The sequence below is a fragment of the Pleurodeles waltl genome, chromosome 6 (assembly GCF_031143425.1).
Source record: "Pleurodeles waltl isolate 20211129_DDA chromosome 6, aPleWal1.hap1.20221129, whole genome shotgun sequence".
Classification (NCBI taxonomy): domain Eukaryota; kingdom Metazoa; phylum Chordata; class Amphibia; order Caudata; family Salamandridae; genus Pleurodeles; species Pleurodeles waltl.
Window position 1 is genome coordinate 155043806 of NC_090445.1, and position 21914 is coordinate 155065719.

Consider the following 21914-nt stretch of genomic DNA (forward strand, 5'->3'; position numbering starts at 1 on the left):
TCTTTCATTTGAAAAATAATCAATAAATATAGTAAAGAAAATCAGAGGCGGTGCATGCTGAACTGCAGCCAGCAATAGTTTTGAAGGGGAGAAACGCTACACCATCTTTCTCCTATTAAGGTGGTGCATGAACCTGCCCACGCACATAATCATGGACGTCAGTTCACCAACATGCCAAGGGTAGCAGAAGTGACATCACACGCTATTATATCTTTACCTTCACTCACACACATGCTTGCTTACACATTCACACACTTTTGTTTGCATAAGCACAGTCTCACCCGCAAGCATGTACACAACATACATTAAAGAGTGTTGTTTTACTTCCTTCAGCTACCATGGAGGGACATAGACTCATAGTCCAGCTAAATGTACTCCATTTTTGTTACAATAATATTGAATAATATAATATAATTAATTATTATCGTAATAAAAAAACTGATTGAAAACAAGGAGTAGATCACCAGGTGACATCCGTAAGGATGAGCTGCCCCTGTGTTCTTGGCACTGATTTTGCCACCTTTAAGGCCAGGGGTCCCAAAGGTAGTGCCAAGCGGCAAACTGGCGACCCCTAAATGACGTCCTTGCCCATAATGTTGCAACAGAAACACATGCTCCATGGGCGTGGCCTGTTTAAAGTAGAGTTTCCAGGAATCTCTGCTCTGGTAAGGTTATTTTCGATTTTGTCCGTATAGAAGGAAGCGGAAGTGGGGATACTGTGTAAGACTGTGTGAGCCCAGCCAGTGATGACCATGGCTTCCTTAAGACTGTGTGAGCCCAGCCAATGACGACCATGGCTTCCTTAAGACTGTGTGAACCCAGCCAATGACGACAATGGCTTCCTTAAGACTGTGTGAACCCAGCCAATGACGACAATAGCTTCCTTAAGACTGTGTGAGCCCAGCCAATGAAGACCATGCTTCCTGAAAACCTCTTCGACTGTGGCAGCACCCATAAAGAGCAAGTGCCCTCTTAGGAGGCTGTTTTCCCTAAAACCATCAGCATATTAAAAGACTAGAGTTTCTTCAGTGGGAACCCCACGTCTATGCAGAAGCAAAAAGCTCAAAGCTGGCAGGCTTGTGCTGGATTTACTCACACGGATGTACCTATTTCTCCACACCTAAATATCCTACATTGGCTCTAAAACTCTGCCTATTCAAAGTTCTGTGCTTTTGCCACATGGTCGTTATCAACTTTCTTCTGCTGTTTAACTGCATCACGCAGATGTTTGTGAGCTACTGCCTTCCCAGAATACTTCGTTCTTATAAGGCCACCCTGGTCTCTGTCTCTAAGGCTTGAAAAGCAAAAGAGCGACTTTTCTGTCTCTACGGCTGCAGCCTGGGATGATCTGCCCCGAGTCATCCGAAATTTCGTAAACTATTAGAGATCTATCTCATCAAACTATTATTTCTTTTCTGCTTCGCCTAGTTTCCTCTCCTCCAGCCTCTCGCAGATCATAGCGCCAAGACACCCTGGGCAGCAGTGGCTTAATACAAATACAAAGCAGTTTGACGATTGTTTTCTCTCCAGTCAATAGGAAACGCTAAAATATCTTAAAGAAAACGTCACTCTGCCCCCTAACTCTGCAACACACTGGGTACCACTTTCTAGTTGAATTGCCAACAAGCATCCCTCCAGTATGTCCTCTTAGAGGGATCTTAGTAAAAAAATATATATATATTACCTGAGACAGTCGTGGCGATCTAGAGAAACGTAAATATCCCTGAAAAAAACAGAAACGTAAACATTTTAAGTAAAACTTTAAAGTGCCTGCAACATTATAGATAACTTTCTGATAATATATGGAAACTTGGCAAAAAGCCAGCTTATCCTAATGCTAACTAGAGCAATACCACCTGCAACCTACCTGACCTAATAAAGTTCCTAGTTAAGTCTATTAGGAGAAAGACAATGAACCTACCCTCCCAACCTGGCTAAACAGTTAAAAAGTAAACCTGCAAGTAAACCTCTGTTATTTAGCAAATTACAATAATCTTGCTATGCAGACCATTTATTGTTGGCAGTTTCTTAGACACATTTATTTTTTTGCCTAAGTGTTTGTTCTTCATTGTTCTATTTTGATACCACCTGCTACTCTCTCCTTCCTTAGATTTTCCTTCTTTTTGGATCCAATCAGGATAACTTATCTTTAGCCGCACACAAACCAGCCACATTCAACTTTAGGTGGGATGAACACATGACTCAGACTGTACAATGTCTATCAGAATTGGCATCATTCTAATGTGCATCCCAAAACTCAGGGTGCAGTATCTCTAAGGACTTAAATTCCACCAAAACTCTAAATGCCCAACCTGAACGCCCATTTGCTCTTTCAGATTTCTTATCGATCATTCAGAAATCTCATTGGCTTGAATTACAATTTTATTTGCAATGCATATCATTGGGAATTTCATTAATGTCTGGTAATTATGGATCCAAGTATCTTATAACTTTTGCAAGCTTGCCAGTCTTTTTGTGAGACAATACTTTTCCTGCTAGGATTCTCATCTTCAAAATCGCCCACTCATAGTTACATCTAAGAAGTTCTCCAGTTGATCTCACACTTTTCACAATTTGCCTACGTGATTCTCCCTAGTAATTCTGGTTGGGTCCGTATCAGCAGTTTCATGGATTTGGACCAATAGAAACAACTGTGTGAGAAATCTAAACAATGAAAATTCGATTCCAGCAGTGCAGGGCTCAATGTGTCTGGAGTAAGCTGTTATGATTTTGTGTGCTCTTATGCTGTCGGGCATCTACTGGGACAATCTTGTAGGCTGAAAAGGCCTTTGTTCCTCTTACAGAAATACCAAGATGAATTGCTCCCAAGGCTGGACGTCAATTTCTTCACGTCTTGATTTATGACCAGTTCATCAAGTTATTCGCAATATCCAGCAATTTAAACTTGCTGAACAAGATTTTGATCTTGGACCTATCACGGTCGAGGCACCATAGTCAGAGGTTTACGTGTAGCACAGAGTTGCTAGTAAAGGTTGCATGGTAGTATTCCTGAGAGGGTGCATGGGATGGCAGTGATTGATGGGGCTGTTCTCACCTCTTGTACCAATCCCGTCCTAGTCCCCAGACAGAGCCCTGACAGCCAACACCAGCAGAATGAAGATTAGCCCCTTGGGCCTTCCTGTCTGCACTGCCATAGCTTCTTCCTACTCTAGCAGCTGGCCGATTCTGACAGCTCAATAGAAGCAACACTGCCTCGTGTGACAATGAAGTATGCGACAATGCAGTACATACCCAAAGCACAGTAAGCAATAATGCAGTAATATTCATCAATGAAACGATAAACAATAATGCAAGAAAAAAGGCAACAGAATATTATAATACAAGTGAAATAACAGAAAAATTCAACACTGTCTGCCAATGCAGTGATTTGCAGCAAAGTATTATTTAAGTATGCACTAGTCTGGAACAATTTGTGAGAAATCAAAGAGACATAGCAATGCAACAACGTGCATCAGGACCCCGGCCAGTATGCTGAAATTCCCGCTCTGTCATCAGGCATGGGACTGTAATGCCGGGCACTGACTGAAAGCCATAGCCAATGCTTTAACTCTGCTGCCTTAGCATCTAATTTTTCCAAAGTGCCTGGTAAGCAGGGCAGGGAGAAGTGGTGGGAAGGGAGAAAGTGGAACTGTGACAAGGAGGAGCAAGTGTGGTAATGGGAAAGGCTGGAATGTGAACAAGAAAAATTGACTTGGGGATGGCGTGAGAGAATGCGCAGCCTAGACTTCAGTAGTGGACTGTGATCCAGTTTGAGGAAGAGGTGGCATTTGGGTGCGGCGAGTGTGATGGGAAAGAGAAGAAACAGCCTTTCTTACACCTCCAGGAATCAATTGCCAATCCCACTTTCACTGTGTTTTAAGAGTGAGCGTGTGGCTTTGGACACTGGATGAAAAATATCACACTCTGGTTGCTCAAATGTGTAGAAATCCATGAGAATTATTTGCTTGTGGATGCTATTATCCAGATAGGCGTGGCTTGGTGCTCATGGAGTGAGTAGCCACGAGGAGGAGCTCCGGCCCGGGATCTCCGATAAGGACCCATCCTGACGACGCTGCCCGACAGCCAGGCAGCGAATCCTGCAGAAAAGGTCTGGAGGACGGGGGCTTGAAAACCAAGAGGCTCCCAACCCCGGTTGGGGGTAAAAACGGGGGCTGCACGGCGGCGACTGAATAACAGCGCACCGCCTGACTTTAAGATGGCGGTCGCGCTAGTTTAAAAGATCTTTGTTCCCCCTGGATGGGTTTCAAACCGGTTGATGCCCGGCGAGGCAAGAGGCTACTGTGGAGGCGCTTGGAGCGGGAGCGGCCCCCTGGTCGAGGAGGAGCATTGCAGGCCATCAGAGGTGGAGGAGGCCGGGAGCAGCTTGACCCCAAAATGGCGGCCACGCCAGGCCCCAGTAAATGGTAGAGGGGCCAAGATTAATCAGCAAAGCAGGGGCAGCTGATGAACCTGACTTACACGGAGGGCCTGTATCTGTGGCACTGAAGCTCTGAAACAGCCCTGGAGGGCCCTGGCCCCCCAATCTAAAAACAGGAGAGCGAAGGCGGAACAGCCTGTGACTAGAAGAACTGTGGGGCCACCAGGAGACATACCTTCTTCCCACCACTGAAGGAGACGGGACTTTCAGGCTGAAGGACCCTGGTTGCAGCCCTGTGGAGGGCTGAGGCCTGAGTGGACACCTGACTGGACCTAATGCCCAGTGCCGCATCGCCCAAAGGCGGCGCACAGAAGTGAGCGGCACGGCATCACCGTGTTGTTCTGGTTGGAAACGAGGGACTATGCAGTCTCCCCAAAATAGAGATCCCTCCCACCCCTACGTATAATGGGCAAAATTGGGAAGAAGAAGGAAGCGGGGGGCGAGGCGGATGAGCAGTGGACCTGCGCTGCGTCCTCCCTTACTGAGACGCCATGGATTGGCACGGACGGGGGCCCACCCGGGAACCCCTCGCTGGGTGATATCATGCAGGCCATTACATTCACCAGGGAGAGCCTAGAGACAATGATAGACTCATTAGCGGTTGGTATGGGCCTGCTCCGTGAGGACCAACGCCGCTTAGCGGAGAGAGTAACGCAGACGGAGCAGACGCTGGGGGACCCCGGCCCGGGGCTGACAGCAGCAGAGGCCCGCATTACCAAGCTGGAGAAGCAAACAGAAGTTCTTGTGGCCCGTGACGAAGATGCGGAAAACAGGGCCAGAAGAAATAATATCCGTATCAGAGGCCTCCCCGAGCAGGTCGGTCAGTGCAACCACCCTGAATTCTTGGAACGTTGATTCTCTGAAACAATCGCACCTGAGGGCCTGTCGCGCTTTTGCGCCCTTGAGAGGGTGCACAGGGCGCACAGGGTCCCTGTGAGGACACCTCCTCCGGGGGCTGCACCGTGCCCAGTGATAGCTCGCCTACTACACTACAAAGACCGGGACCACATGCTGGCACAGGCCAGAAAGACTGGAGAAATAAGGTTGGAAAACTCACTGGTCCGTACCTTTCCTGACTTTTCCAGAGAGGTGCAGAGGTGAAGGACAACATACTCCGAAATCAAAAAGTACCTCCAGCAACTGAACATCCCCTAAGCAATGCTATTCCTGGCCACACTGAGGGTGGCGGATGGTAGGGGAGAGCGTTTCTTCCGCATGCCTCAAGAAGCGGGAGACTGGCTGGAGGAGCAGGGGGACACAACAGGGGAGAGGGCCGCTCTGGAACCCGGACCCCGGACCCTGTAGTGGACGCCGAGATACAAGGGGACACAGGCATGGAACCGTGGCGCACACTCAGGAGGAAGGAGAAGCGGAGAGAACCCGAGCTGCGGCGGCGGTGGCCTCCTTCAGCCGGGGGTGAGACAGCCCACGCTCAACTGGCACGATGAGGGGAACTGAGGGATCGGACTCTGAGGCGGAGTCGGCAGGATCTGCCGCGACAAGCCTGGAACTACCTGCGGTGACACCGGGAACCTCGGACAGCATCATCTGATGGATGGCCCCATCGATCGGCAGATGTTACCCAAACTCTCACCCGTTCTCCGGACCTTGAGGTTCACGCGCTCTACGAGGCATATTGCACAACATTTAAATTAGTCTCTGGCCACGCACCTGATCCCTCAGATGGCTCGTGAGACCTTACACCTGCCTGCCCACCTGGAATAGACTTATGTTTGGTACGGTTTGGATGGGGAACTGTTCCACCACCTGTCCTGGGGAAGGGGAGTTAAGGGTGTTCTGGTTGATTAGAGAGGGAAATGTTTTCAGCTTTACCTGTTACGAGACAAAGCCCATCAGAAATGCTGTTCGGGACTGCCTGGTTGGGTGCTGGTCGCGCGGGAGGGGATCGACGGAGTGCCTCTGCTATGGGTGACCAGCAAGGTTATAAAGTAATCTCCTGGAATATAAGAGGGATGCATAATATGACCAAGCGGTACAAGGTATACTCCTACTTACGCAGACGAGGGGCACACATAGCAATGTTACAAGAGACCCATCTGATGGCTAGTGAGGGAACAGCACTGCAAAGGAGGTGGAGGAGGCAACTATTTTATACTACCTACTCGGCATACGCAAGGGGCACCCTAATCAGGGCAGGGGTCCTGTTCCAGGTCACTAATACATTAATAGATCCTGATGGACGACCACCGGCCGCTTGGGCGGACAGGATATAACACTGATTAACGTGTATTCTCCTGACACAGGCCAGGGCGCATTCCTTAACAAGGTAACAACCATACTGGCACCGTACATGCTCCATTCAGTGCTGATAGGGGGAGACTTTAATTGTGTGGCTAACCCAAGTATAGACAGGTCCCATCCACAGCTGCGGGAATCCCCAGTTAATGCGCTTGCTAGAAAATTCAGGCAGCCAGAATGGCATCTGATAGACACATGGAGAACACTTAACCCTACCTCCAGGGAATACTCTCACTACTCTGCAGCCCATGACCTCCATATCAGGCTCAATACTTTCCTGAGCACCTCAGGTGCGTGCGCAGGCGCGAGGAATAGAATATCTGGGGAAAACTATTTCTGACCACAACACCTTACTGGTACACTTGCCCTGGACAAGAGCCGCCACATGCATACCCACTTGGAGACTTAAGCCAGACTCGCTGACAGACCCCGCTTTTCGGGAACAGATCAGGGACCACATAACCCATTACTTTGAGGACAATGAGCCCACCTCGCCTTCACCACAGATACTCTGGGAGGCTTTCAAAGTAGTGGTTCAAGGCCGCTGCATGGCAGCTTCCATTGGGATTAGAGGGTCCCTGCTGTGAGACATCAAGATCGCAGAGAGAGACCTCAGGTCATTGGAGAAATTGACACTGGAACACCCGGAGAGACAAGGGGAAGAGCGTGAAGCCAGGGAAAAAGTAGTGGAGCATACTGAGACGTTCCGATGCTTTGACTATAAGCGCTGGCATGGTTAGCTAACCCAACCAAGAGAGGGACCCCTATAATGGAGATCACCACCCCACTGGGGGCAAAGCTCTCCCTTCAAGCCGACATAAATTTGTATTTCCACGACTATTACTCTGCACTCTACATCAGCTCGTCTCATGGGACGGGGGCGGAGCTGCAAACTTTCCTATTGGCACTGCCACCCAGGGATTTTAACTGAGGAGGATCGTGGAGCCCTGGGTGGAGATATCGAAATATCAGAGATCGGGATGGCTATAGCGGGCCTGGCTCGCGGAAAGACCCCAGGTACGGACAGGCTTCCCATTGAGTTCTATGCCTCATATGCACGGACACTCACCCCCAAGCTGGCGACGCTGTATAATTTGGCGTGCACGATTGGCCGTCTCCCCGCCCCGACGGGCAAAGCCTTAATTGTTCCACTGCTCAAACCAGGCAAATCTCCTGACAAAGGGGGGTGTACAGGCCTCTTTCCATGCTCAACTCAGACTACAAAATACTGAGCAGGGTACTAGCAACAAGATTAATGCTGCACATGACACAGCTGGTTCATTCGGACCAAGCGGGATTCATCCCTACTGGGGAAACCGTCTGAAATGTACGCCGACTGCTGTCCCTCATGGCGTTGGTGACCCCTGATGATCCAGGATCTGCGGTCCTTGCCATAGATATGGAGAAGGCATTTGACAGTCTGGAACGGGATTACTTATACAGGGTCCTCTCTCATATGCGCCTGGGGGAAGACTTTAATAGCTGGACAAAGCTGCTCTATGCAGACCCCAAGGTGAGGGTTAGAACGGGCATATGCATTTTGGCGCAGTAGTCAGCTGGCAGGGGCACCAGGCAGGGTTGTCCGTTATCATCACTACTATTCGCCCTGGCGATGGAGCCGTTGGCTGCTCAGGCAAGGACGGCTGCCTGGAACAAAGGTCTGATCAGACGAGGTGGGCGACATGTGATCGCGCTGTATGCGGACAACCTCCTCTTATTCTTACGAAATATCGTCCCGGAAAGGGAGGGGGCACAGACTCTGCTTGCGCGTTTCAGACAGCTCTAAGGATTACGGGTCAATTGGCAAAAGTCATTCTTATTCCAAATGACGGCGAACGCTGCGCCACCAGCGGAGCTGGGCAGAGTGACATGCTAGCCACGTTGTATCACATACTTGGGGGTGAAAGTATTCCACTCCCAGCCAGATATCTTGGATGGTAACATTGGAAGGGCGGGGGTGGGCCGTGAGGTCGAGCTTTGGCATTTGGGGTCGCTCCCACTATTGGTGGCCGGGTGGGTCTCCCTCATCAAGATGGTGGCGCTGCCCCGACTGCTGTACTATTTTGCAGCATTACCTCTCTGGGTGCCGCGTGCCTTGTTTAGAGAGCTGGATACGGTGATCACTGTGTTCATCTGGGGGGGGGAGCAGACGCAGGGTGGCACTGGCAACGCTGAAGAGACCCCGCGTGAGGGGCGGCTTGGCGGTGCCCGATTTCGAAGCTTACTATCTTGCTGCGCAGTTGCAGTGGTTAGCAAGATGGATGGGGGACGGCAGCGTTGGGGAAAGCATAAAGGGCCTGATGGTTCTCTCTGCGGCTGAACTGGCTGGAATCTTTTTTAACACCACGGCGAGAGGACTAACTGGTTCCATGGAATCTGCCGTTATCCGCAGGTGCTGGAGGCAATGCCTCCATGGACGGGATAGACTGTGCCGTATCCTCCAGATGTACAGCTATCTTGGCTTCGATGGCTGCCTGGGGTGGGAGTGAGAAGGGGCCTACTCACCTGGATTGAGGCGGGGATCACGTGGCTAGGCGAACTGTACGGAGGGGGCAATCTTCTATCCTTTGCAGACTTTCGACAGGAACACAACCTCCCGCAAGGTCATTTCCTACTGCACTGCGCACTCACCGATCCGTGGGACGACACTGGGGAATGGGAGCTGCAAAGCCTCCTCAACATGGCCTCAGTAACTACATGCTGACTACAGGGTGCACACATAAAGCGGTCACTAGGCTCTACAGGGTGATTGAGGAAGTGGAGGAGACCCCCCTGTCAGGATTAAAGCAGAAGTGGGAGCATGATTTGGAGATGCAGATACCGGATGCAGACTGGGTACGCATCCTAGAGAGAACGCCCAAAGTATCCAGAAGCGCTAGGTTTCAGCTCATACAATTATACATACTCCACAGAGCTTACCTCACCCCACTTAGACTACGAGATCACTTTGGAATAAGGGAAGCAAAATGCCCCCGTTGTGATATGGGGGCAGCGGACTTCCTCCACATGCTTTGGTCCTGCCCCTGACTAAAGTCTTATTGGGACTCAATGATTGCAGATGTGGCTAACATCACAGAGACTGAAATTACCTGCACTCCCACTAGATGCATACTTCACTGGTTCCCACACACACCCAAGAATAAGGCCACTAGTAGATTTCAAGACCGTGCGTACATATTAGCCAAAAGGGAACTGACGAGGAATTGGAAGTCCCCGGGGGCCCGCGGCTCTGGGACTGGCGAAGGGAGCTTAAGAAATGGGCCGAAAGTGAGGGGACGGCGATACACATGGAACTAAAAAGAGGACAGGGGGCCCCAGAGATGAAGGAGGCTTTGGATCAGTTTGTCATAGCATTACAAAGGGAGCACTCGGACCGGGGCAGGGATGCCCCCACGCAGGCTGACACACTGGCGGACTGATGCCCTCGCAGAGGGCAAACCATGTAGTGCTTAACAAGAATAGAACAGGTCACCAGGGGAGCTAACTAAAATACACCGCACGGCTAGCATGGCCAGGGAGGATCTAGCATGACCAGACGGGATATACCTTCAACACAGGTCATAAGCTCAGGGGGGGAGGTAGGGGGTAAGTTACATGTTGTTAGAACATTTCACACTCTCCTTAAATAGGCATAGTTCCAGATATCAGGCGCATTTAAATATTACAGGGTCCTACGCATCACTTTGTCGATTGGATGCCCTAGGTCATCAGGGCCCCCGCATTAGCGGAGGGGATACGAAAAAGTGCTAAAATGGAAAGATAATATCTCTAAGAGACGGTGCCCTAGAGGGTTTTTTAACCTATCAGCAGTCCCTGATGGGGCATTATGGCCCTTATATTTCACCCTTCCTCAGCAATACGTGTCTACATAATGTTTTAATGTGTAAAAATGACATCTTGATGAGATACACAGAGACTCATAACCTCAATTTTCTAATGCATATTTGGTTTCCAGGGGTAGTAAACATTTTCCCAGTCGGTTATCTTTATACCTGCATTACACCAGCCGCTCACAGATAAAGTCCCTTTTCTATTTTGCCAGTTGTTCAGTTTCAGTGGGGCCAAATTTTATTGTACTGTAACAACCTTCGCTGCATTGAAACTTTGAGGTTCATCCAGTGGAGCCATTAGGAGGGCCACCAGTGTGGAATCCTCCATAGGGCAATTTATTAGGACATGCATCAAGTGTATCTAAGTTGAGGCATCTATTTTGTCAACCTGTCATTTCTGGGCTGCTATTATGGAGTAGAAGCCTTACAATTTGGACCTGCAAATGTAACCTCTGTAGTTCCACTTAATTAGGCACTCTGTAGCACATCAAAGGTGCCAATGATGCAAAACCACCTCTTACTAGAAACAGAAGATGGTCTAGTATGCATTGCCGTAATGCCTGTGGGATCCTCATTGTGTGATATGTGGCTCACTGTACCACTGTCTTACCAACCTACGAAAGTTGCTGCCCTGTTAGGGGCTACTTTTATATCAATATAGCACATTGCACAACTGAGGTCCCTTAACTTGACTCTGCATGTGACTAGGGGGAGGTGTGCAAGAGACACTTTTCTGCAAACAAAATATATTCTAAGCATACAATTAACATAAGCAAAAGCCAGTAATACACTCTAGCATTATGGGTGCTTTTAACTAAACCAGAAATGCATAGTACCTACATGTATTGCATAGTCATTTGTAGACCAGACAGAAATTGTACCAATTTCATATACAAGGTGCAATAAGCGTACAAACAAATGCGCACTGTGTGTCATGTTGATTAACGACATAGAAATTAAAAGATGTCAATTTTATGTACAGGCAACAACTTTTAATATGTGTTATAAATGCACACATATGTGAATCAATGAAAATGACAAACTCTTTTAAAGCAGCTATAATTAGTGTGCTTTGGTGTCGATGGCATTTCGAACTCTTAAGAAATGTTGAGTTCTCTCCAGGACAATGAAATAACAGGGACACCTTTGTGGGGAGCCAAAAAAATTATGGGTAATATAGGAAGGGAATTCCTATTTTTGGTAGGCTAGAGCAACAGGATTATTACCTGATTAAAGGGTAGTCTCGAGTATGTGATTGGAAGAAGAAACCTGTGGGTATGATAGATAAAGGTATTTAGTGCATTGTCGCAGAAGATAAACAATGGAATGGGTTTGAGTTAACAGAAAACTCACCAGAATATGTAAGAGTTTGAGTGACACCCAAATTGTGATAGAAAAAACTATCCTCTGGTCTGACGAATACATTTATGCATAAATGCATATACATGTATATGCATTTATTTACCAAACCACAGCGCTGGCGTTTACTGGTTTGTGCAGTGTTTTTTTTTTTTTTACTTGAAGCATATGGCACAAAAATAAAACAAAGAAAAATGTCATGCCACCACCTAAACCTGGTGGCAATATGCTTGTGATAAAAAAATGTAAGTACTTCTACTTGGACCAGGCATAGAACCTATTTTGGTTTTACTGCACATCAATGGAAAATATTGTTATTGGTGCAAAAAAGGGACTATTGATTTTTGTTAGAAATGGGGTCTTTGGTTGGCAGTTAGGTTACCCCCTGTCCAATCAAGGACCCTCACTCCAGTCAGGTTAAAAGAGCCTCAACTAACCCCCGCTCACCCCCTTGGTAGCTTGGCATGAGCAGTAGGCTAAACTTCAGGGTGTTAGGTGTAAAGTATTTGTACCAACACACACAGTAACTTAATGAAAACACTATAAAATGACACAACACGGGTTTAGAAAAATAGAAAATATTTATCTAAACCAAACAAGACCAAAATGACAAAAATCCACAATACACAAGTCAAGTTATGACTAAAAATGCAAAGAGTCTTCATGTAATTTTAAACACAATGCTAATGCTGTTAGCGTGAGAATGTACCTTGGGTGCGTCAAAAATAACCCGCACGGGTGAGTGTGCATCAAAAAGGGCTTGTGATGCGTTGATTTCACTCATGAGCGAGACCTTGCGTCTTTCTCCTTTAGTCGGGTCGGCGTGCGTCGTTTCTTCTCTCCGCAGAAGAGCGATGTGTCGATCCGGTCAGCACTCTTGGGTCCGGGCAGGCCTTGTGTTGTTTTTACCCCCCCAGCAGTGTCTGCGTTGGAAATCCAGCCACACGATGATCCGAAAACCATGCAGCGCGGGTTGCGATCTCACCAGCCTCCATCAGCGATGCTGCACATCGTTTCTTCAGCCGCGGGTGTCGCTCTTCCAGTCGCGTTACAGGCGAGCGTCGATTTTCAGCTGCAAAGCCGGCGGCGCAGCGATTTTTCATCCGCAGATCGGAGTTGTGTCGATCTTTTCCCCGCACTGCGGTCTGTGCTTGGATTTCTCACTCTTGGGCTGCCAGCTTCTCCTTTCAGGGCCCCAGGAACTGGATGGGCACCACTTGGCGGAGTAGGAGTCTCTCCAGAGGCTCCAGGTGCTGGCAGAGAGAAGTCTTTGCTGTCCCTGAGACTTCAAACAACAGGAGGCAAGCTCTAAATCAGGCCCTCGGAGATCTTCACAAGAAGGAAGGCAACACAAAGTCCAGTCTTTGTCCTCTTACACTGGCAGAAGCAGCAACTGCAGGATAGCTCCATACAGCACAGTCACAGGCAGGTCAGCTCTTCTTCCTCAGCTCTTCAGCTCTTCAGCTCTTCACCAGGCAGAGGTTCCTCTTGGTTTCCAGAAGTGTTCTACGGTCTGTGGTTTTGGGTGCCCTTCTTATACCCATTTTGCCCTTGGAAGTAGGCCTAATCCAAAGCAAAGTCTCTCTTGTTTGTGAAATCCTGCATTGCCCAGGCCAGGCCCCAGACACACACCAGGGGGTTGGAGACTGCATTGTTTGAGGGCAGGCACAGACCTTTCAGGTGTTAGTGACCACTCCTCCTCTCCCTCCTAGCACAGATGGCTCATAAGGAAATGCAGACTACACCCAAGCTCCCTTTGTGTCACTGTCTAGTGAGAGGTACAGCCAGCCCAACTGTCAAACTGACCCAGACAGGGAATCCACAAACAGGCAGAGTCACATAAATGGTTTAAGCAAGAAAATGCTCACTTTCTAAAAGTGGCATTTTCAAACACACGATCTTAAAATCAACTTTACTAAAAGATGTAATTTTAAATTGTGAGCTCAGAGACCCCAAACTCCACATGTCTATCCGCTCCCAAAGGTAATCTACACTTTAACCATATTTAAAGGTACCCATCATGTTAACCAATGAGAGGGGGAGGCCTTGCAACAGTGAAAAACAAATTTAGCCATATTTCACTGTCACGACATATAAAACACATCACTATATGTCCTACCTTAACCATACACTGCACCCTGCCCTTGGGGCTACCTAGGGCCTACCATAGGGGTGTCTTATATGTAAGAAAAGGGAAGGTTTAGGCCTAGCAAGTGGGTACACTTGCCAAGTCGAATTTACAGTTTAAAACTGCACACACAGACACTGCAGTGGCAGGTCTGAGACATGATTACAGAGCTACTTAGGTGGGTGGCACAGCCAGTGCTGCAGGCCAACTAGCAGCATTTGATTAACAGGCCTTGGGCACCTCTGGTGCACTTTACTAGGGACTTATTAGTAAATCATATAGGCCAATCATGGATGAACCAATTACATACACATTTTGTATAGGAGCACTTGCACCTTAGCACTGTTTAGCAGTGGTAAAGTGCCCAGAAAACAAAAACAGCAAAAAGAGTGTCCAGCACACATCAACAACCTGGGAAACAGAGGAAAAAAGTTAAGGGAGACCATGCCAAGGATGAAAAGTCTAACAATTTTGACGTACTGTGACCTGAAGACATAGCTTGAACACACATGAGGGACTAAAAATAAAAAAGGGATAAAGAATGGAATGAAAAAACACTGGCACAGGTAAAGCACTGGGCAGCCAGTCCTGGCACTGAAGTGCATTTATTTTTAGGTGGACGTGCTCGTTATTGAAAAAGTCATCCCTCAGAGTGCAAGAGAGTCAATTGCTGAAGTGGGCTGACCCATTGCCCCATGCTGTAAGCTGCGGTAGGTGGAAGCAAAACATGAATGACAGCTACACAGACCAGTGAATGGAAAGAGCTAACCAAAGGCCTCTTGATATATATATGTAATTTATATATGTGAGTACTTTTATGGGAATTTTCTTGATTACATGATACCTGGGAAACAACTAAAGCTGTCTGTGTGCCAGACCCAAACATTCAAAGGAATCAAAATTGCACAAAGTGGAGAAATTGGACCCCAAGTGGTCTGGTCACGTGTGAGGAAGCATTTATAAAAAAAAAGGCTGAAGAGAGTCAAAGGTCCAACAAAAGAGCCAGGAGAGGCTAGGTAAGAGCAGTAAGAGAAGGAGGAAGGGGATCGGATATTGAATGAACGCAGCACCCCAAAACGAAAACAATATTTCAAAGTTATGGCCAAAGAATATACATGTCTGTTTCCCTTGTATATAATAGTAACACTAACGACTGAAAGGATCATATTTCTAAAAATATAGTAAAGAAAACATCAATAATAGAACAACAAAAACAACATTAAAGACGATGATTATACTATTACTACTAATATTGGTAAGACAACCAGTGTTCGTTGTCCTTACCTCAGTCTCGCTGCCTTCCCGGAGGTTGAAGGTGAGATCGCGGTGAATGTCGGCCACAAACTTGCTGGAGTACTCGGGGTAAAGCTCTAGGACCTCAAACATGCCTCGCAGGCTGATGTGCTGCAGGTCGCAGTATGTCAGCGCCTTTACGTCTGCATTGGTTTTAATCACCTGGTCTTTGTTGGGCAGGTCTGCACCTATCAGGTCCCCTTTGCCTGCAAGAAAGACAACCGTTTACACCTATACCAAGAGGTTCCAGGTTAGGATGTGACAGTGAGCACCTTCCATCACATTCCAGGAGTATGTCCCGCCTCCTATCCAATCACAGCACCAATGCCAAAATAGTCAGGGTTAGGTTATGTAAAATTCTATTTCTAACAACAGAAGCAGGTCACACTCAATTTTTAACGTGACAAAATTTCATAACTTTTACTTTTTTTTTTTTTAATTCTTCTACTTGAAAAATATCACCTTTACATTTTTATCGGCAAAATAAATGACAAAAAAAACTTTGGAAGATAGAAGCGATATGGTCTAGCGGCTAAGTTGGTGCAGCTGGCATCTGGAGACCAGGGTTCTTATCCTGGATTTAGCAGGGGACAAACCCATAGATTGATTCTCAGTGTCAGTGCAGGTTTAATGTGATGTAAAATATCAGTTATGTAATTTGGTGAAAAACACAACTGTATGGTTTTATTATACTGGTGATTTGCAAAGTACTGTACATCTCCCTCAAGTTGCTTAAAAGTACAGAGCATGGCATTAAAATGGGACATAATTTATTAAAGGAGGGTGTGGTTTAAATATGTAAACTAAAAATCTGTGCTCCCGTAGAGCCTTACCTAACTGGCATTTAGTTGATTCTCTGTGCTTTCTGTTATTGCATCCAGAATTATAACACAACAGACATACACCTAAAACAGGCCAGGACTATTCGCTTTGTCAGTAGTTGTTAGTTTTATATGATAAATGAAAAACAACAATGATTTTGATTCAATTCAATTCAATTCAATTCAATTATGAGACTATGGGCCAGATGTATCAAACATTTTTGCGATCGCAAACGGCCCAGTGGGCCGTTTGCGATCGCAAAAATGCATTTTGCTATGTATCAAATCCAATTTGCGATTTAGTAACTTGCTACCGAATCGCAAATTGGATTGGCGACTACATACCAATTCGGTATTAGGAAGGGGCGTGTCAAGGGCGTCCCTTCCTAATTCCGAATTGCAGAGGTAAGTATGATTGTTTTGTGACAGTGAATGCGGTCGCAAAACAATCGCAGTTACCACCAATTACAAATTGGTGGAAACCCATTTGCATTGGGGAAGAGGTCCCCAAGGGGTAATTTTGGGTAAAATTGGTAATCACTAGTGGAATTAATGATACATCTGGCCCTGTGAGTTAAACATGACTGACGCCTCTAAAAGGAGTAGGAAGAGTGTGTCAATCGCTCCCATGCTTCTCTCCACACCACATTCCTTTGCAGCCTACTTTAGAGACACTTGTGCTCTTTCTTAGGTCGAGCCTTGACAGCGCATGAGCTGCCTGCAAGACCTCCTGTATTCAGTAAAAAGACTTTGATCCCGCCTGCTGCTTACCATAGGTTGATTCCACTGTCGTTCTTCTTTGCTGCCTCCTAACTGGTTTATGCAGCCGATACGTCACTTCCGTTCTTAGCTGAGGAGTACCAGCCAAGTACAGATTAATTCCTCTTGATTAGTGCCCGGCCGCTGCGATGCAGGTACTATTTCTACTCATTGGATTGGCATTTGTAATTATGTTTATATTCGCCATTGTTTCGCTTATTTCTTCCAACTGCCATTACTTAATTTTATTTCAATTTCTATTCATTGGATCAGCATTTTTAATTTTGTTTCCATTCACCATTGTTTAGTCTTATTTCTTCAGATCGGTATTGTTTAATTTTATTTCTACTGATCGGCATGTTTTTGTAGGGACGTGGAGACTCGAACCTGGTTCCCCAGTCCCAAAGTCAGCAGCTCTGTAAGTTATGCCACACCCCCTCAGATGCTAACTTGTTTGTTGTGGAATCGGCTAAATTGATTTCACAGGCTAGGCCTCTACAACAGCGTACTGGTGAAAGGGCCATGCGCGATACCAGCGCTGCTGCTATGGAAGTCCGTTTCCTATGCCCATGCCGGTTCCGTCGCACAGAGCCCTGCTCCTCCACACTCTCAGCCTGTAACAGCCCGGGCTCAGATTCACATGCAAGAGAACAAATGGTGAGCAACAGTATCTTTAAAAAAACGTTTCCTGAAGATGCTTTCGGCATAAATTGAGTAGTACACCTCTGAGCTTGTGATAGACTTACTTTTCGCTATCCTTGTGCTTCAAACAGGCTTCACAATCGTGGAACACTATTGGCGACCGGAAACTGGAGGTGACACATGTAAGCAAGGGAGGTGAAACAAGGAGTGGTGAGGTGAGATTAACTAAAAGAGGTAGCAGCTGACTAAAAGACTACACTTGAAGAGAACTCAAGGTATGCGTTGGAATCTTTTGCACAATCCATCCATACATACCACATGCTTCCCATGAACTTCAACAAAATGTAGACACCTTCATCGCCATAAAAATGTTTACCTCCCTTGACATCGTAAGGCCTAAAAAACACAAATGCCTGACTTTAACCTTGTTTGAAACTCAATAGGTTGAGAAATACAGCATTGCGGTTAGGTGAGCTTGTCTAACGCTCTGCAGCTTGATAAGCTTGGGAGCGGGTGTGGCGTAAGGGCCAGAGCTGCCGACTTTGGAAATCATGTTCAAGTCTCGGCCTCGGCTCAACATCCTGTGATTCTAGGCAAATCACGTAATCTCCTCGTGCCTTCCAAAAAATGAATGTGTCCTTTTGTAATGTAACTGGTGGTCATTTAAAGCACTCCAATACCTTTGGGTCGAGTTTGTGTTATATAAAACTGCAAACAAAATGTATACTGTGGACTCAAAGTATTCAACAAAAACGATACACTAACTTTTGAATCAAAAGGAGTTACCACAACCTCCCTTCTCCCAACAGAGCACCTTGCTCATCAGAGGCCTATTCATATCCGATGCTGGTGCTGTACATACTCGCGCCTCACTAGTGTGCACATAACCTCTCATGCTTTTTCTCTCCTTTGAACGCAGCGCTTTACTCACTGACCTTTGGTAAGCACCACTAGTGCATGCCTTACACCTCAGATCTCTCCTCTTCAGTACTGTCTTTTCACTCCCCCTTGTATGTACTTCCTCACATCTCCTTCTCTTCATCGCCCCACAAATAAAACACACAACCCACCCACTCACCTTTCAGCACTGCACTTTATTTTACTTACATCTTGCCAATATTTCAACAGCTGTGTACCTCCTTCACACACATTTGTACAAAATCACGATTGCAACTGGAATACTTGGCCATTGTGTTGTGCTGTCTATGGAGGGGCCAAGGACTGGATGACCAGGTGTTTTGAACACCTTTTGGACCCACTGACGGATAGTGTGAGAAACCCGCCCTGACTTCAGCCTGATTGAGGACTTAATTGTGGCCTGTTATAAACACTGGGAGGGGACTAAGTTCAAAGTATGCACTATAGAATAGCATTATAATACAAGAAGAACATATAGAAACACAACATCCAAGAAATAATTAACAGTCTTGAGGAATGAAAGAGTAAGTAAAACATGTGAAATAAAGACGGAAACTAAATCGCTGAGTTGGATAACCGTAACGTGTTGTGCATTCATTGTTCGGAAATCGAGCAGTGATTTTTTCTGTAAGATTAAGGACATGCGGTTAGGTGAGCTTGTCTAATGCTGCTTCAATGTTAGCTTTTAATATCTACCATGTCTGAGACCTGGAGAGATCGGGCCAACTTAAAGCTCTGGCTACAATCGAAATGTTCTCTACTCTCTTCATCTATGCCCCAGCAATATCAAATTTCTAAATTAAGATTAAAAAAATCTAAGCATGTTTCACACATGTCACTCAAAGAGAAATCTATAAAAAGACAATTTGCTGGGTTTTCTTTTTGTTTCATGATTTTGGCAAACTTTTTTTAATAATTTCATAAGCCATGTGCAAGCGAAGATGTACAATCTTGCACAATCCTATAGATCCTCAACAGCACCTCTAATTTCTGCTTTAAGGACCATTCAGATTTAGCACAGCAATGCTACAAAATGCATTTCTCATAAACGGAAGGGATCAGGGGATCTAATCACAACCTTGATCCATTTCTCACTCTCCCATCATTTATTTCTGCTTCTGAGGAGAGATTAACAGCTGAACTCTTCTGCAATCCCCTTTAATGCACGATCACAGATAAACAGCATTCTAAGCAATATGAGAGCATTGGTTTCACGCCACAACTAGATTCTCCCTAAGCATGTCAATGTTATCCTAAAAGAGCAATAAACCATGGAAGCCGCACTTCCTTTGTTTGTGAAACATTACTCACATTATTTAAAGAGGATCTTACTCATTAAAGTAAAAGGAGGGAAAACTAAGTCTTGTCAACTCATATGTTTGAGATGTTGAGTTAGACCAAGGGTATTTAATGTTAGGCCTCAGATCAATAAGACAATTTCAGGATAAAGAATGATGTTGTAAATGTTTGCATTTTAGATTTACTGTATGCTATCCTGTCTATCTGGTATGGATGCACTCCACATGGACCAGCATTGGCCATCTATAGGTTAGGCCAGTTACTATGAAAATAAAAATACATTTAATATAGATCTGCATTCATGCCAAGTGCCACATAACTAGAGGAGTCTTCAGTAAAGAGAGTTGACATTCTACACTTCTGAAACTGCCACCAATTTCCTGAGAAGTCACAGTCCAGGGATAAATACCCCAATGTAATTCAACTCAATCTCTGTCTTTAGGGACGTTCAAGAGTCACTGAAAAGAGAAGAGCCAGTAAGGTTGAAATGTTCACAACAGGACAAAGCTGGGGAAGTCAATGCACAAGGAGGATGGACCAGATGGAGATTTTTAAAAAAGCAAAAGGGAGGGGCCTGTATGATATTAGAAGTGATCCTGCTGCTGTTTATAATTGTAGTGGCTTACAATAGGTGGATCCTGAGGAAGGGAACACTTCCCGTTCCCTTCTGCTGAAGGTTCTATGATGGGACATCTGGCCACTGGGAATGGAAAGTGAGTGGCCCATTAGGCGGTGATGCAGTGTTTCCCCACTGCCACTAAGTGGCTGCGGGCAGCACTGACAAGCCGCAGGAACAACAATTCCTTGCAGCCTGCTGTCTCGTAGGACAACAAGCTGCTTGGAATCCATCAGGTGAAAAAAAAAACTACCAGCGACAACGAGAGGAATCTTCACCCATCTTTGCTAAGGGTTACGTTTGCTAACGTGACCAGTCTGTGGATGAGCAGGTGGAGGGCAGGCCCTAAAATGTACATTAACATTTTTCCAAAAGTGTGCAGGGCTGCTTTTTTTTTCAGACGAAATACATTCCTTTAATGCTCATAAGAATCTAGTAACAAATCTCTTGACCTGACAGTTATAAAATAGATATTTGTTGCCTACAAATTCCATATATTTTCTGATATGCTGAACGCAGCTCATGAAAATAAACTTATTATCAGTAATACCGTTGACATCCTAGGAGTCAGAAAAGATAATTAGGTATCACAGAAGAAGAGTATCTTTTAAACGCACCGATGTGTGAAAGCAAGGTAATCTGCTTTTGCAGCCAAATGTATTTTGTGTAACACTAGGTAAACGGCCAGATGCGCCAAGGAAAATCATTGTTTGATACCATCTTGAAAGCACAGCTAACGTTCTTAGGTTTTCCAGAAACGAAATTCGATGTTCAGCACGAAATACGAAATTGGGGACAACAAAGTGTAAGATTTGACAAATGATATTCGTAAAAAAAGATAATGCTTGGTGTAAACTGTAGGAAGGACGAGGGTGGGGTAGGTACATCAGGCACGGACGCTTCAAGTCCCTGGGCTTTAGAGGGTGGTAGGGTGGGGGGGGGGGGGGGATACTGTGGTGGTGGAAGGGAGCCAGTGGTTGTTAGCGTAACAATGACCTCAGCATCACATGCGGAATGCAACACCACCTGCAAAATGAAGTCTTGATCCTGGCATAGCTGATTTAAAAAGTTTAGAAATTCGATTAGTAACTATCAATTGCAAGAACATTTCAGGTGGTACTGTCGCTTTATGAGACTCTTTTGAGTTAAATTTCGCTTTCAAGAGCTTGACTCGAATTGTTCTTGCTTATTTAGGTGGCAGTTAGTTCACAGCTCTTTCTGAAGTGTTTATGAAGCCGCTGCGTGGCTGCGCTTGCGTAAGATGGTAAATAAGTAAACATGCCCTTGCTCCGCTCAGCAGCCATTTTTGCTTCTCTCAGCAATACCGCGTGCACTTAGAGTGCCGGATCTGCCCTTTGAACCCTGGCGCGATACTTGATGGGCCCGGCACCGTGGGAGTACGCTAAAGCGTCACAGTGGTGCGGAAGATTTAATGGGAATTGCATTTCTCGCGTCAGGGCGTTTAGAAAGCCACTGCGACAATGCCATTGTTAACAACCACGACTCGAGAAATGCAATTCCTAATAACTAGCCGTGAGGTGCGACTGTACCA

General features: G+C 46.1%; 1 protein-coding gene across 1 annotated transcript in view; it reads right to left on the reverse strand.

Annotated features, from left to right (window-relative positions):
• Nucleotides 1-21914, reverse strand: part of KCNH4 (potassium voltage-gated channel subfamily H member 4) — a 541864-nt gene that overhangs the window by 18497 nt on the left and 501453 nt on the right. Inside the window, exons 11-12 of the mRNA XM_069237683.1 lie at nt 15299-15513; nt 1685-1723 (exon numbers count right to left, since the gene is read on the reverse strand). Coding sequence (XP_069093784.1) covers nt 1685-1723; nt 15299-15513 — 254 coding nt within the window. The remainder of the gene's footprint in view (nt 1-1684; nt 1724-15298; nt 15514-21914) is intronic.